The sequence below is a fragment of the Rhinoderma darwinii genome, chromosome 1, assembly GCF_050947455.1.
Source record: "Rhinoderma darwinii isolate aRhiDar2 chromosome 1, aRhiDar2.hap1, whole genome shotgun sequence".
Taxonomy (NCBI): domain Eukaryota; kingdom Metazoa; phylum Chordata; class Amphibia; order Anura; family Rhinodermatidae; genus Rhinoderma; species Rhinoderma darwinii.
In genome coordinates, this window is record NC_134687.1 from 629,818,818 (window position 1) to 629,836,871 (window position 18,054).

At 43.6% G+C, this 18,054-nt stretch overlaps 1 protein-coding gene across 1 annotated transcript in view; it reads right to left on the minus strand.

Annotated features, from left to right (window-relative positions):
- Nucleotides 1-2,348: 2,348 nt before the first annotated feature.
- LOC142692884 (complement factor H-like) overlaps nt 2,349-18,054 on the minus strand; it is a 32,889-nt gene continuing 17,183 nt past the window's right edge. The window contains exons 8-12 of the mRNA XM_075847605.1: nt 13,029-13,211; nt 7,032-7,065; nt 6,283-6,386; nt 5,807-5,841; nt 2,349-3,243 (exon numbers count right to left, since the gene is read on the minus strand). Of these exons, the coding sequence (XP_075703720.1) occupies nt 3,193-3,243; nt 5,807-5,841; nt 6,283-6,386; nt 7,032-7,065; nt 13,029-13,211 (407 nt within the window). The 3' untranslated portion in view covers nt 2,349-3,192. The remainder of the gene's footprint in view (nt 3,244-5,806; nt 5,842-6,282; nt 6,387-7,031; nt 7,066-13,028; nt 13,212-18,054) is intronic.

The following is an 18,054-nucleotide window of genomic DNA, read 5'->3' on the forward strand; positions in this document are numbered from 1 at the left end:
CACTGATGTGCGTACAGCTCAGTCTTACACACTCAAGTTCTATCTCATACACTCATGTCCATACTGCTCAGTCTTACACACTGATGTGCGTACAGCTCAGTCTTACACACTCATGTCCATACAGCCCAGTCTTACACACTCAAGTTCTATCTCATACACTCATGTCCATACTGCTCAGTCTTACAGTCTCATGTCAGTACAGCCCAGTCTGAGAGGAGCGGTAAGTGGAGGAGCTATGAAATATTTAGGTTCCCACCAAGTGTACACAGCTGTATTTAAATTGAGTTGTCCAATTTCAGCCATCTGTGGCAAATTACATCTCTTTGAGTGATGGATGGGTGGAAGTCTGACATATCAGAATTTTTTTTTATTAATTTCATCCATATCCTTTACGTCTATGTGGCATTACAAGTATGGCAAGTAACGGACATCGTGCACAGTGTCTGGAATTCAAGACGTTATGGGACAGAGTAAGAATTTACCAACATTGCCCGTGGCCTTTCTCACGAGATTGTGGAAAAAAGTGCACCCTCATTGGTTGAGCTGGTCATTGACACTCCCATCAGCCAATAGGAGCCCAAGACATGTTCTACATGTCTGAAAGTGAAGTGAGACCGTTGCTGTTATAAGGATACAACCCTGGTGGCAGTGTCCATACTGACGTATTCCGCAAAGCCACGGCCACTAACAGTTTTCTACATTGGCAAATTCCTCCCCAACCTGCCCTAAAGAAGGGCATTCCGATAGGCCAATATCTCAGATCTAAGAGAAACTGCTCTGATGACCAATCTTTTCAATCAGAATGTAATGGTCAGTATCAAAGATTCTTGGCACGTGGCTATACAAAAAAATGGTTGCATAGGGCATATGCCAGGTCCAGGGCGACTGATAGGAAAAATCTTCTTCTGGATAAGGATACTTAGTCTATCAAATCTAAGTCATCCAGTGCCATTCGCTGCATTTGCACTTTTGATGTATGCTCTTCCCAGGTCGTTGATATTCTACAAAAATACTGCCCTATACTTACCGCTGACCCGGACTTGAATGATGTTATCTCAGCAGCTCCAAGGGAAAAAATTTGCGGGAATTTTTGGTACACAGACACTATTCCACACAATCTGTTCCGCAGCATACCTGGCTAAAATTGTCAATTAAGGGATCTCACCCTTGTGGTAGATGCTCCTTCTGTCCCTTCATGCCAACGGTTAAGAATTTTACAAACTCGTTTGATGGTAAATCATATGAAATCAGACAATTTATTAATTGTCCAAGTAGTGTAGTGATATATATATAACCAAATGTCCTTGTCCCAAATTTTACATGGGCAAGACTATTCAAGAATTGAGGAGAAGAATCCCTAGACATCTCAGCACGATCAATAAAAAAGAAGATACAGCTTTGTCGAGACCTATTCACAATTTACATGGAGGAAGCACTCGATCACTCCTATTTTAGGGTGTTGCCCAAATTAAATTGGGCCCTAGGGCCGGTAATTTGGACCGAAAACTCTTGCAGGAAGAAGCATGGTGGATTCATCGCTTGAGCACTTTGAATCCTCTGGGTCTGAATGAAGGGTTTACCTTTGCGGCCTTCCTCTAAATAACCAACTATTCAACTTTTTAGCATACTGTGCTGGATATTTTCCGTGGTTTTTTGGATTAGATAACAGCCCGTAGCTAGTTCATAATGTGATTTTCATCATAATCTTAAAGTTTCACTTCTAATAAAATTGCAAAGATCAAAAGTCTTCCTAATCTTAGGACCACTCATATCTGATGGCCCCATTCTGCTTTTATTCATTTGTTAGTTATTATTATTTTTTGATGACTTATTTGTATTTTTCTAATGCAAAGAGACCTTCCATGGCACATTTACCGCTACCTGGGATAGGCTATATCTTTACATATCTATGGATATAAGGGAGGATACTAATACGTGATATGATCGGTCTATACTCTGACTTGAGACTAAGTCCCTGAGCCTTCGCAGTCTATCTTGCCCTCGGGATCTGACTACTTACACTCTTTCAATATTGAAGTATTTCAATAATATGCTATTCCCTCTGTTTGAGCTCAGTTACTGTGAATGTATATATCTTTCATTCTTGTGTTTGTTCTCCCTTTCTCTGTATTTATTTCCGTGGCTATGCGCTGGATGTCTTCTATATCTGGACGTATGCGCGTTCGCGGACTCCATCCTCTCATAGGCCAACGCTGACGATATCCCACTCTGTCTTTGATACATGAGGGTTGGTTTTGCGGTGCCTGCTGCTATTGGTCACGCATAGCGACACCCCCTCTAAGCACGGAATCGGAAGTTCTTTTAATAGGGAGAATTTTTCGGTGCGCCGTCATTAGCCCCGATAACCCCGGAGGACGCTACAGTGGTAGCGAAACATGTCGGGGGGGCTTCTCTAATTTTAATTACATGCTTGACTGCTGGTTACACTGTTAGATAACTTGTGAATGGGCTGCCATATCTTGCAGCCCTTGTACTCAGTCTGGACATCGATTCCCAATAGGTGTCCCACACTCGTGCACATGGCGTTAATCATGCTACGATTTCTGTCTAGCGGCATGCATTGACAATTTTAATTCCGTATGTGTGGTCTGTTAGTCTGCTTTATATAACATAATAAAGAATTTCATTTTATTTCTATCTGTCAGATGGTAGTTGGGAAACAGGGCTTCCTTGCCTGAGGGCATTTAGCTGTTAGAGAAGCCTACAACCCTGGCTCCCCAATATTACTACACTATACTGTGCAATTCAAGGCTATCGGAAGGCGGACCACAGCCCTAAGAGGGCCAAAACACGGAACCGGATTTAACATTGGTATGTTTTCCTTGCCAGCGCCATTTTCCAGTCTAATATAGCTTTAGAACAATACAATATGAAGATTTAGTTTATTGTGAGGTTGTGGCTTCCCACCCATGGCGTCCCCACATTGTGCCGTGCAAAGACACAGGTGACCAGGGCCCTGGCCACAGACTGAACGACCTAGGGTGTACCCCCAAAACATTTCTCACCTGATTCTTATAGTGCGAGACACAATTTAGGGTACTCGCTCAACCAATTTACATATTAGGTGCCCTATCTTGCAGCACAGGGGTCACTAGTCACAACTTGGGGGCCCCGGATGGACTCATGGCACATAAAAAAGAACAAATTGCGCTCTTGACTCCTTCTTGTATACTATAAAGTTTGATCTTCCGCTATGTTCTCATATACTTCATCTTCTTTTCTCTGAGGACAAAGGAAACATCAGCAGCTTTATACATGTCATTTGTTTTATTGTATTTGTAAGACTTATGTGACTCCTCATGTCTAGGGGAGGTGGAAATCATATGTTATTCTGTAGATAAAATGACCTTGGACATATAATGGATATAGTGATTATTACGACTTCTTTCTAGAAAAGGTCAAATCAATTACTCCTGTAATTCTAGTCTCTTTCTCTTTAGACTGATGATGTCACTGCCCTGCATGGTGATGTCACATAAGGAAATGTTCTAAGGCCCCATGCACACGACCGGATTTTTCATCCATCCGTAAATACTGTCCTTAAATATGGATCCGTAGTCATCAGTAAATCATCCGCATATACGGAGGGGTGTCCGTAAATCCGGTCCGTATTGACGGAACTACAAAAAAAGTGGGAGGAATTTAGGGTAGTTCCCTGGTGTCGCAAAGCAATTCATTCCGTAATTACAGAAGCGCCCATAGACTATGGGGAGTGCAGGCCATAGTTGTGGACAAAAAAAAAAGCACATGTTCTATCATTTCATAAAAATACGGAAAGGTGTCCGTAGCACATAGAAATAAATGGGCCTATAATTACGGATGAAAAATACGTCGTGTGCCTTAGGCCCATGAATGATTGAGTGTTAAAAATCATCAGTGGAGATTGAAGTACTCAAATCCATCAATAGCTTCATGTGAAGGTACCACCACCGGCCTGGTCATCTGCCTGGAGCTACGGGATGGCTTTAGGGACTATTCAAAGTCGAACTGCTCACCTCGTCAATGGGTTTCAGCAATTTTTTAGATACAGTGAAACTTCTTTGAGAAGACCACCCAAAATTGCATTAAGAACTGGTCTTCTAAAGGGTGGTCTTCTCAAGGAAGATGGACAGAACGCTTAGCTTATAGTGAAACAGCAAATCTGGTCTGGATAAGGGGTGGACTTCTTATAGAGTTGGTCCTCTAGTGAGGTTTCACTGTATAAGTAACTTGTCGTATGACTTCCTAACTAGTGTTATAAAAGTTCCTTAACTTTGTGCCCTCAGACTTGGGCGATCTTTGCCCCTGTTGACACTCTGAAATATTAAAGACTCAAACAAAATTCTTGTACATGTACTGGTAGCAGGTCACTAGACGACCATGACTGGATTAACCCACAACCACCCACGGGACACATTTCTGGTAAAATGATCACATATTTTGCATGGACAATTCTTGTTCCTATAAAAATCCAACATTGAACTTTTTCCCTAGGCATATTAGATAAAAACTCCATGACCACCTACTGTATGGTATGCAAAGAATGACTTACATCCCAATATCAATGTTCATTAAGACTTTTATATCCCCCCCCCCCCCATTACCCCCAACTTTTCCTCCCCAACCCTCATTCCACATCCCAGAATCACACTGCTCCTCCCCCCACCTCCTCCACCAAATAATGGTATGGGAGCTCAACCCAAACACAATGGTCTAAACCAAGGTGGAGATCCCCAGATGTTGAGGAAGAACAGAACAATATCTCCTGATCATGAGGGATGATGAACTATAGGTTACTCCACTAAAAGGGAAGGTGTCATGAAAATTATTTTTTTATATAATATTGCTTTTAGTATGTTATTAAAATAAATTTTATTTATTTGTGTTTTTGTGTTGTACTTTTTTATTACTTTTACTTCTCTATGGGGGCTGCCATTTTTTTTTCATCTCTGTATGTGTCGATTAACGACACATACAGAGATGGAATACGGCACATACAGTCCCATAGAGAATGCGAACTGGAGCCGTTCCATTCACTATAGCGTACGCCGTCTGTGTGGGAACGGCGCATGCGCCGCTCCCACACAGACCAAAAGGAAGCTCTTTGGCAGAGCGAAATCCGGCGCCATTTTCATGTGGACCGGAAACCGCGGCTTCCGGCCATATGTTCAAGGCAGCGAAGACGCAACGCACAGGAGCGGAGGCAGCAGTGGCAGGTAATTTATGTTCGTGTGATACTGTCTGATTACCACTGTATCTAATCCTACTATACTGTGCATTCGCTCAGAAAATGGCGGCACACAGTGGAGGAGGTTTGAAGATTCAACCCCCTCCTTCTCCTGGCACTAGCCAGGATAAGGGAGGGGGGATTGTGTGAGGACACTAGAGAGAGTGTGTACACCCCAAATTTGCAGATTAAAGCAATGAGGTTGCTTTACCACATGCCACTGCTGCAATTTTGGGAATTGCTCCCTCTAGTGACCAGCACATGGAAATGTTATAAATTAGAATCTAATTTATAATATTTCCTGACTTGTGAAAAAATACAACAATGTCTAATCACTTACATAATAATTGTTTAACTAAAAAAAAAATAAAAAAAAATTCTAGCGACACACCATAGAAGTTCTAGTAAGCCCCCATATAAGTCATACTGTACTCTGCCGAAGAAACATGGACTTCTTCCATCTATCAGCTAAACCCTCTCCCTCCTCCTTTAGTGAATGGTGGAGAAAAACCGTTGAATAAACCGATTTGGTAATAAATGTGGTGACATACGGGCAGGTGGCAGCGATTACTCCATTACCTTCCTGTAGAAGAAGATCCATTTTCGCTTTGACCCTGTAATACATTTACAATTTTATGATTTCATTAAGAACGATTAATACGTTTTGCCTCTTATTGTAGAACGACTTCAAACAACGTCACAAGATAGAATGGGATTTCTAGTGACATCATTACCATATACTCCAATCACAACCAGAGCTGCAGTCACAATTTTACAGGCAGGGGGATTATGTCCTAATAGATCAGCTATAGCTATCAACTCAGTAACCAGGAAGCACTGCACTTTAATAACAATAAACTAGTTGAATTATGGATGCAGCTCTGGGTGTGATTGGAGTACAAGACAATCTATGTCAAGATCAATACAAGAAAAATTGTTCTATGAATACTTAGATTGTAGAGGGTTCTCTTTTAAAACTGTTTTGTTATTATATTATTATTTATCAAAAGTGGGAACTTTTTCGGGGATATTGGGGGTGGTAGTTATCTTAATACCTTCTTCCATTAGATTAAAATTTATCTTCAGCAGAACCACAAGTGCCAGCAGCTTCATTGTGAATATCGGGACAACAATCCAAAGAGCGGACACGAGATCTAAGCTGAAAAAAAAAAGGAGAAGCTTCGTATCAAAGTTTAAAATCAAAAGCAGCACAAAGGATTTGAGGAGATCAGGACAGGAGAGAGAGGTGTACTGCTGATCTATTAGCTCACAGATACATTGTAACAAACCCTCAGCTGTGAGAATTGTTTGGTGAGGACAGGCTTTCAGTCTCTGGATATAAACAATGAATGTTTTAATGAACTGACAGCAAGCAGAGATCCTGAAAATGGTGGCGAATGAAAACACAATATTAAAGTTGCAGAACTTCTCAAACAATATATGACCTTAAATTACAAAAGACTGGACACCGGCCCTTTAAAAGATGATCCACGGTCACAGAAATAATAATCCTCGGGAGCACTTGCGGGCTTCTCGATCTTTGCGATCCTGTACTCCCTTAAAGGCTCAGATATATTGAGATATTATTTATATATTTATATATATATTTCCTTTACTACCATATATGTTTTACGTAGCTCATATAGCTAGGTACCAACATGGTGCAATAATTGACCGCTCTTAAAGGGGCCATACCCCATTATTTTACATTCTATATTTATGTTTTTCATTTTGTAAAAAAATGTTTTATGTTTTTTAATGAACATTTCACACTTGATATTTGCCAGTGAGCGACAGCACTTACCTCAAATTAAAACGTTCTAAACTCTTGTCTGAATCTGTGAGAGAAATAAAGAAGATGACAAAGTCTTTACAATCAATTATCACAGAGGTGTTAGGATTAGTCTCAGCCATCCAGCAGGGGTCAGACGTCCAGAAGGGTCAGACGTCCAGAAGGGTCATATTAGGGTAGTGGTCATCAATATGTGACCCTCCAGCTGTTGTCATGAGAGTCACGGTATGCTGGGACTTGTAGTGACAACAGCTGGAGGGTCAACATATGCAGATCAGTGCCCTAGATAGACCATGACCGAGTTATAACAGCTGACCATTGGGCCAATGGGAAACGGGGTTGTCGTTGCAGCCAGAACCGCCAAAATCCGATTCCGCCCAATCTTTCCCATCGTCTATACCGTGGATACAATGGGGTGGTCATTTATAAAACTTTCTACGCCTTTAAACTTGTTGGCCCAGTTTTCTGGAGTAGAAAGACGAAAATGACTCAAAAGTTGCAATTTGCGGCCAAAAATTTGAGTTTTAAGGCATTTGTGCTCAAGGCACTTTCCTAAAAAGTTGGAGGGGTTTAGCGGAAGACGCGTGGCTTTCAGTTACCCAACAAATTTACTACGGAATATGGCGTCAATTTCTAGTGAACAGCCAGCTTAGGCGCATCTTACTCGAATGTCTTTAGATTAAGATTCTTAATTAATTCCCCCCTGTGTTTATCTTTATCTACACTGTGGATACAAACAGGGGGGGGGGGGGTAGCTATACGGGTTGCAGAGGTAGAAGTCGCTACTGGACCCTAATGCCCGAGGTGGTCCAATGGCCCCTCTGCTGTATAAGTAGACACCAGTATTATCAATGGCACAGGCTAGGTCGGGGACCTGTTACCAAGTTTTGCATTGGAGCCCAGGACACATCTGGATAAATTGAGGGAAATTTAATAACTTCTCTACTCCCTTTTTCTGGCGTAGAAAAGTCTCAAACAACTTTTTTTTTAAATCACAAAAATTGCGACTTTTGAGTCATTTACGCCTTTCTCCCCACTTTTCTAAATAGTGAGCGGAGCTTAGTGGAAGGAGGCGGGACCCCCTGCAGCCCAACGCATTTACCATCATTTATGCCATAAATTGGTGGAAATCATAGTGGAAAACGACATCACCTCCTGGCTGGCGTAGATTTCACTTGGTGGCACAGGGAAAGCCAAAAATGCAAATTTTTAAAGAGGCGTGTGACTCTTACTAACTTAGTGGCATCTTACTCCAGGTCGTTTCCTATTAAGACTAGCGTATAAAATGCCAGTGTTAAAAAATTCCCCCCAATGTTTCTCTTTATCTGTGGTCACTGCCCTTTAATTACTAAGAACACAATGAAGGTGAAAACCAATAAAAGCTCCAATAATAAAGATCCATACAGAAAAGATGAAAGCAGGCCGGACCGGCGAATAACTAGTGTGTATGGGAATGTGGCGGCAGACGTCAGGAGAGAGGAGGATTGGGCATGTTACATTTCAGTATGCCCGATCCTTAATACCCACAGGAGATAAGCCGTTTAGTCTCCTGTACATATTGAAAACACATGCATGCTCAGCCGAAATGTGCTGCAGCGAGCACAGTGGTTCTATATGTTGTACAGTGAGCACAGTGGTTCTATATGTTGTGCAGTGAGCACAGTGGTTCTATATGTGGTGCAGTGAGCACAGTGGTTCTATATGTTGTGCAGTGAGCACAGTGGTTCTATATGTGGTGCAGCGAGCACAGTGGTTCTATATGTTGTGCAGTGAGCACAGTGGTTCTATATGTTGTGCAGTGAGTACAGTGGTTCTATATGTGGTGCAGTGAGCACAGTGGTTCTATATGTTCTACAGTGAGCACAGTGGTTCTATATGTTGTGCAGCGAGTAGAGTGGTTCTATATGTTGTGCAGTGAGCACAGTGGTTCTATATGTGGTGCAGTGAGCACAGTGGTTCTATATGTGGTGCAGCGAGCACAGTGGTTCTATATGTTGTGCAGTGAGCACAGTGGTTCTATATGTTGTGCAGTGAGTACAGTGGTTCTATATGTGGTGCAGTGAGCACAGTGGTTCTATATGTTCTACAGTGAGCACAGTGGTTCTATATGTTGTGCAGCGAGTAGAGTGGTTCTATATGTTGTGCAGTGAGCACAGTGGTTCTATATGTGGTGCAGTGAGCACAGTGGTTCTATATGTGGTGCAGTGAGTACAGTGGTTCTATATGTGGTGCAGTGAGCACAGTGGTTCTATATGTTGTGCAGTGAGCACAGTGGTTCTATATGTTGTGCAGTGAGCACAGTGGTTCTATATGTGGTGCAGTGAGCACAGTGGTTCTATATGTGGTGCAGTGAGCACAGTGGTTCTATATGTTGTGCAGTGAGCACAGTGGTTCTATACGTTGTGCAGTGAGCACAGTGGTTCTATATGTTCTACAGTGAGCACAGTGGTTCTAGATGTTGTGCAGTGAGCACAGTGGTTCTATATGTTGTGCAGTGAGCACAGTGGTTCTATATGTGGTGCAGTGAGCACAGTGGTTCTATATGTGGTGCAGTGAGTACAGTGGCTCTATATGTGGTGCAGTGAGCACAGTGGTTCTATATGTTGTGCAGTGAGCACAGTGGTTCTATATGTTGTGCAATGAGCACAGTGGTTCTATATGTGGTGCAGTGAGCACAGTGGTTCTATATGTTGTGCAGTGAGCACAGTGGTTCTATATGTTCTACAGTGAGCACAGTGGTTCTAGATGTTGTGCAGTGAGCACAGTGGTTCTATATGTTGTGCAGTGAGCACAGTGGTTCTATATATTGTGCAGTGAGTACAGTGGTTCTATATGTTGTGCAGCGAGTACAGTGGTTATATATGTTGTGCAGTGAGTACAGTGGTTCTATATGTTGTGCAGCAAGCAAAGTGATTCTATATGTGGTGCAGTGAGTACAGTAGTTCTCAGGGGCGTAGCTAAAGGCTCATGGGCCCCGATGCAAAAGTTCTCCTGAAAACAGCACCGTAATTTCAGCCGTAACGGACGCTGCCGTGTGAACATACGCTCAGGGCTTAAAATGTCTGGGGAAATAGCCCCAATACATATATGTCCGCCCCAAAAAAAAAATGTGTGTATAGGAGACAGCATATCTATAGCACTACGACCCTATAAACTATGGATAGGATTAGATACATTGGCTCAGCAGACAGTATCACACATGATAGGATTAGATGCAGTGGCCCAGCTGACAGTATCACACATGATAGGATTAGATACAGTGGCTGAGCAGACAGTATCACACATGATCGGATTAGATACAGTGGCTCGGAAGGCAGTATCACACATGATAGGATTAGATACAGCGGCTCAGCAGACAGTATCACACATGATAGGATTAGAGATAGGGCTCAGCAGACAGTATCACACATGATAGCACTAGATACACAGCTCAGCAGACAGTATCACACATGATAGGAATAGATACAGTGGCTCAGCAGACAGTATCACACATGATTGGATTAGATATAGGGTCCAGCAGACAGTATCACACATGATTGGATTAGATATAGGGCCCAGCAGACAGTATCACACATGATACGATTAGATACAGGGCCCAGCAGACAGTATCACACATGATTGGATTAGATACAGGGCCCAGCTCGCTGACATTGCGTCTCCAGCGCTGGACCCAGGAAAGGTAAGAATAATAATTTTGCTTCTTTATGTGTTACTGATTATTTTTGTGTGTTTGTGTTTTTTTTACAGGTTCGGTTGTTGGACTTCGGATTCGAGGACTTCAATGACGGCGTTTTTTTAGTCTCAATAAAATGGTTAATGAGGGTTGTGTTTTTTTATTTCAATAAAATATTTTTTCTATGTGCTTGTATCTTTTTAAACTTTATTATCACCGCCTTAGTAATGGCCGCTGGCTGATTGACAACCACCATTACTAAGGCGGGGCTTAATGTTAGCAGGTGCAGAGGCCAACACTAACCCCCATTATTACCCCGGTACCCACCGGCACCAGGGGTGCTGGGCAGAGCCGGGTACGAACCAGTACCCGTCCATCTGTAGTGACGGGCAGGCACCGGGGTGGCCGCAGGCTGGTAGTATTAGGCTGGGGAAGGCCAAAAACAGTGGCACCTACCACCCTGGTAATGCTGCCTGCTGCTGCTGTGTTGTATCTGGCTGGTTATGAAAATTGGGGGGGGACCCGACATCGTTCTTTCCAATTATTTTTTTTTAAATGACGTGGGGTCCCCCCATTTTTCATAACCAGCCAGATACAATAAAGCAGCAGCAGCCTAGCATTACCAGGGTGGGAAGGACCACTGTATCTGGCCTTTCCCCTCCTGATAATACCAGCCTGCGGCCACCCCAGTGGCCGACCATCACTACAGATGGTCAAGTACTGGATGGTACCCGACTCTTCCCAGCACCCCTGGTGGCGGTGGGGACCGAGGTAATAAAGTGGGTTAGTGTTCGCCTCTGCACCGGCTAACACTAAGCCCCGCCTTAGCAATGGATACTGTCAATCAGCCGGCGGCCATTACTAAGGCGGTAGTAATATAGTTTAAAAAAAAACACAAAGACATAGAAAAAATATTTTATTGAAATAAAAAAAAAAACACACAACCCTCATTAACCATTTTATTAATAAAAAAAAAAGCTGTCATCGAAGTAGTCCTGGAATCCGCCGAAGTCCAACGACCGAACCTGTAAGAAAACACACAAGCAAAATGATTAGTAACACGTGTGTTAGGCTTAGATACAGGGCCCATGTGTGATACTGTCTGTGGGACCCTGTATCTAAGCCTACCACAACGTAGGCTTAGATACAGGGTCCAGCAGACAGTAATCTTATACAGTATAAGATTACTGTGTGCTGGGGCCCTGTATCTAAACCTACAGTGTGGTAGATTTATATACAGGGCCCAGCAGACAGGATCACGCATGGGCCATGTATCTAAGCCTACCATGTGATTGGCTTAGATACAGGGCCCAGCAGACAGCAGCACACAATCTGTGATCCTGTCTCATGGGCCCCCTAAGCCTGCTACATCGTAGGCTTAGGGGTTGTGCAGTCCCTAAACATTGATGGCCTATCCTCAGGATAGGCCATCAATAGCTGATGTGTCTCCCGGGACCCGCAAATCAGCTGTTTTGAAGGGGCCGCAGCACTCGTACGGAGCTGCTTCCCCTTCATTTCACTACTCGCTCACACTGTGAATCGCCGACACCGATTCACAGTGTGACCGGAATGAAGTGACAGGAATGAAGGGGAGCAGCTCTCGTACGAGTGCTGCGGCCCCTTCAAAACAGATGATTGGCGGGTCCCGGGAGTCGGATCCCGCCAGTCAGGGCTAATCTTACCTTCCTCTTCAGCCGCGGCGGTAGTTCTGTCGTCTCAATTCTGAGCGCGGCGCATAGCGCTGTGACGTCCTGCGCTGCGCACAGCGCTTGACGTCAGGACCTCCGCTGCGATCCGGAACCAGGAAGGTAAGTAAAGTCTGTTACTATAGTAACAGGGGCCCGCGGCCCGAGTTACTATAGTAACTTTTTATTGATGCGCTTCGGGGGTCTGTGGGCCCCCTGGCTTCGGGGCCCGGTCGCAATTGCGACCGCTGCGACCCCTATAGCTACGCCAGTGGTGGTTCTATATGTTGTGCAGTGAGCACAGTGGTTATATTTGAGGTGCAGCAAGTACAGTGGTTCTATTTGTGGTGCAGTGTATACAGTGCTACTATATTTGTGTACAGAGCTGCTATAAACGATGCAGTGTGTACAGTGCTACAACATCTGGTGCAGAGTGTACAGTGCTTCTATATGTAGCACGCACTTTATTACAATGTCTTCTCTGAAGCTATAAACTACCCAAGGGCATAGCTACAAATGGTGTAGAGATAGTATTTGCACCCGAGCCCTGATACCTAAGCGGGTCCAAAAGCCCTTCTGCCACGTAAGAAGTCACCAGTATTGTAAGTAACACATGGTATTCGGGGGGCCTGTTACTCCGCTGATACTCACCTATACACTGGGGAGTCCTGTCCCACTGAACTGTAGACCCTGATCTTCTACATGTAATCTCCGGGTCTTGTGGTTGAAATCCCTCAATACAAAACACTGACACCACCTCATTCTCCGCATAGTAATCCTCCTCTACTGACAGTCTGTACCTTTCATCAGGATTTGGCTTCTTACATTGGTCTGCTGAAAAAACATTAAAACAATTACGGTTATCACCTGCTGCAGAATCCAGTGTACCTTTTGGCCCTGGGAAAAAGTATACAAACCTTTTTCTAGCATACCCCCCTCCACCCACTCACAGTGGTGCGTTACGTGGTGCACTTTGTATGGAAGTGCCATATTTGTGGTGTAGGGCGTACAGAAGTTATATACTTGGTTAAGTGTGTATAGAGATACTATATGTGATGCAGGGTCTACAGATCTGCTATATGTGGTGCAGGGTGTACAGAGGCGCGATATGTGGTGCAGGGTGTACAGAGGTGCTATATGTGATGCAGGGTGTACAGAGGTGAAATATGTGATGCAGGGTGTACAGAGGTACTATATGTGATGCAGGATGTTCAAAGGTGCTATATGTGATGCATGATGTACAGAGGTACTCACAGTAAAATAACCATCAGCCCCCCGCTCAAAATAAAATAACCATCAGCCCCCCGCTCACAGTAAAATGACCATCAGCCCGCCACTCACAGAGTCGCCCTGTAAATAGTGCCACACGGCCCCCTTGTAGGTAGCGCCACACAGCCCCCTTGTAGGTAGCGCCACACAGCCCCCTTGTAGGTAGCGCCACACAGCCCCCTTGTATGTAGCGCCACACAGGCCCCCGTTGTTGGTAGCACCACACAGGCCCATGTTGTAGGTAGGGCCACACAGCTCACAGCCCCCTTGTAGGTAGCGCCACACAGCCTCCTTGTAGGTAGCGCTACACAGCCCCCTGGTAGGTAGCGCCACACAGCCCAGAGCCCCCTTGTAGGTAGCGCCACACAGCCCACTTGTAGGTAGCACCCCCCCCCCCCCCCTTCCTGTAATAGCGCCACTGTAGCTCTGAGAAGGAGAACAAACCCCTGGATTCCGCTCCTGGACTACTCCGCTTTATGTCTCACTCAGTGACCGGAGATTCCATTCCAGGAGAAGCCCCTCTCGTCTGTGTCCATTTATGGACAGTGACTTCACTGGCTTCTCCTGGAGTGGAATCCCCGGTCACAGAGTAACGTGGAATCCCCGGTAACCTCGGAATGCTTAAACCTATCCAAGCGATTCTGAGATTGTTTTCTCGTGACACATTGGGCTTCATGTTCGTGGTAAAATTTGGTCGATATATTCAGTGTTTATTGGTGAAAAATTGCAAAATTTAGAGAAAATTTTGAAAAAATAGCATTTTTCAGAATTTAAATGCATCTGCTTGTAAAACAGACGGTTATACCACCCAAAATAGTTACTAGTTCACATTTCCCATATGTCTACTTTAGATTGGCATAGTTATTTGAACATTCTTTTATTTTTCTTGGACGTTACAAGGCTTAGAACATAAACAGCAATTTCTCATATTTTTAAGAAAATATTTCAAAAGCCTTTTTTTAAGGTACCTGTTCAGTTCTGAAGGGGCTTTGAGAGGCCTATGTATTAGAAACCCTGATAAAAAAAAAACATTTTAAAAACTAGACCCCTCAAAGTATTCAAAACAGTAATTAGACAGTTTTTTAACCCTTCAGGCATTTTACAAGAATTAAAGCAAAGTGGAGGTGACATTTGCAAATTTCATTTTTCTTGCCGAATTTAAATTTTATTACATTTTTTTTCTGTAACACAGAAGCTTTTGCCAGAGAAACACTACTAAATATGTATTGTCCAGATTCTGCAGTTTTTAGAAATGTCCCACATGTGGCTCTAGTGTTCTCGTGGACTAAAACACAGGCCCCAGAAGCAAAGAAGCACCTAGTGCATTTTGAGGCCTCTTTTATTAGAATATATTTTAGGCAGCGTGCCAGGTTTGGAGAGGTGTTGAGTTGCCAAAACAGTTGGAATCCCCCAATAGTGACCCCATTTTGGAAACTGCACCCCTCAAGGAATTCATTTATGGTTGTTGTTACCATTTTGACCGCACAGTTTTTTCACAGCACGTATTTGAATTGGGCTGTGAAATTAAAAAAATTGCATTTTTTCCAATAAGATGTGATTTGTGATCAAAATTTCTTAGTTTCACAGGGAACAAAATACCCCATTTTGTTGCCCAATTTGTCCTTAGTGCGGCAATACCCCATTTGTGGTGATAAACTGCCGTTTGGGCCCATGGGAGGGCTCAGAAGGGAAGGAGCGCTGTGTGTTCTTTGGAGTGCAGATTTTGCTGGATTGGTTTTCGGGTGCCATGTCGCATTTGCAGAGCCCCAGAGGTATCAAAGCAATAGAAACCCACCAGAAGTGACCCCAATTTGGAAACTACACCCATCAAGGAATTCATTTATGGGTAATGTGACCATTTTGACCCCATAGTTTTTTCACAGAACTTATTTGAATTGGGCTGGGAATTAAAACAAAATAAATTTTTTCCAATAATATGCAGTTTTGGCTGAAAATTTCTTATTTTCACAAGAAATAAAATACCTCATTCTGTTGCGCAATTTGTCCAGAGTGCAGCAATGCCCCATGTGTGGTGATAAACTGTGGTTTGGGCCCATGGGAGGGCTCAGAACGAAAGGACCACCATTTGGCCTACTGGGGATTTTCTGGTGCGAAGTCATGTATGCAGAAGCCCCTGAGGTACCAGTACTGTTGAAACCCGCAAGAAGTGACCCTGCTTTAAAAACTACACCCTTAAGGCATTCATCTAGAGGTGTAGTGAGCATTTTGACCGGAGACATACACCCCATAAACTGTAATGTGGGTTCTCCCGGGTACGGCAATACCCTACATGTGGCTGTTATCAGCTGCCTGGGCACACAGCAGGGCTCAGAAGGGAAAGATGAGGGGGATAAGCTGTGCGGAGTGCATCAGGGTAAGTAAAATTGGGGTAAATTATAAACCAAGGGTTGGATGATAAATTTTAAAACACTCTTTTATACAGAGCTCTGGTTTTTCGGGACACGTGTCACATTGATATATTGTGTCATCCCTTATCCCCCTCTTATAGCAGACTATGCACCTCTTTTGACTTTTTCCCTTCTTGCCAGTTTGGGGAACTTCTCCTGGAAAGTGTTGCCCTGGTACGATGCGTGTGGCCCCGCTTCCAAAAGTACTGGGTGCCCCCCCCCTGGTCCCTAAAGATTAGGTTGTTGATAACCACCTCTTGAAATTCCAGGAAAGTTCCCCTCTGGCCTGTACATCGACGTAGCGCGTACACATTGTACAATGCCATCGGTATGATGTGCCCGGCCAGCTTCTTATACCACACCGCATGGCGCTGTAGGGCTTCAGGACTTGATCTGACAAGTCCACCCCTCCCATGTACCTATTGTAGTCCAGGATGCAGTCTGGTTTGGGGGTCTCTGTACTGGTACCTCGTACAGGTACATGGATACTGGTGTGGCATCTCTCTTGCCTTGTACTTGACACACAATATGTTGCTGCTAGAATGTGCCCTGCTCTCACCCCTTCTGAGTGTTTACCCTGCAGAGTCTTAGGGAGGCCTCTCAGATTTCTTCTAGCAGTGCCGCATGCCGCAGGACTTCTGGAAGCGAGCCAGTTAGAGAGTGGGACGCTGGTATAAAAATCATCCAGGTAGAGGTGGTAACCCTGGCCCAGCAGTGGGTGCACCAAATCCCACACAATTTTTGCATTAACTCCCTTTAAAATCTACCAAGGACTCATCAATAGAAATACACTTCTCGGGGGGGGGGGTGGGGTGGGGGGGGTGGTATGCTTGGGATAACCGGGCACTGGAACGGTCTAATAGGGGTCTCCGTTTATACAAACGGTCAAAACTGGGGTCATCTCGGGGTGGGCACGGCTCATTATCAGTATAATGTAAGAAGCGAAGTATTGCCTAATTTATTTATTTTTTTAGGTTCCAGTTCAGTTCTGAAGTTGCTTTGAGGGGCCCATATATTAGAAACCCCTATTAAACACCCCATTTTAGAAACTAGACCCCTCAAAGTATTCACAACAGCATTTAGAAAGTTTATGAACCCTTTAGGTGTTTCACAGGAATTTAGAGCAAAATAGAGGTGAAATTTACATATTTTATTTTTTCCAGAAAATCCTCTTTTATACCATTTTTTTTTATAACACAAAAGGTTTTATCAGAGAAACGCAACTTAATACGTATTGCCCAGATTCTGCAGTTTAGAGAAATATCCCACATGGGGCCCTAGTGCGGTAATGGACTGAAGCCCCGGCCTTCCTTTTTATTAAGCACCATGTCCGGTTTGAAGAGGTCTTGTGGTGCCAAAACATTGGGAACCCCCCAAAAGTGACCCCAATTTGGAAACTAGACCCCTTGAGGAATCCATTGTAGTTTTCTTGGGGTGCATGCGGCTTTTTGATCAGTTTTTATTCTATTTTTAGGTGGCGCGGTGACTAAAAAACAGCAATTCTACTATTGCTTTTTCATTCTATTTTTTTACAGCGTTCACCGTGCGCTATAAATGACATATTCACTTTATTCTGCGGGGCGATACGATTACGGCGATACCAGATGTTTATTTTTTTTTATGTCTTATGGCGTTTGCAGAATAAAATACGTTTTGTAAACAATCACTCACTTTTTGTGTTACCTTATTCTAAGAGCCAGAACGTTTTTATTTTTCCATCAATAAAGCCGTGCGAGGACTTATTTTTTGCGTAACGAACTTCGATCAGGACCATTTTTCGGTACATGCGACTTTTTGATCTCTTTTTATTCCATTTTTTGGGAGGTGAAGTGACCAAAGAATTGTGATTGTGGTACGGTTTATTTTTATTTTATTTTACGGCGTTCACTGCGCGGAATAAATAATGAAATAATTTTGTAGTTCAGGCCGTTACGGACGTGGCGATACCAATTATGTATAGTTTATTTGTTTGTTTATATATTTTTATTAATAATAAAGGA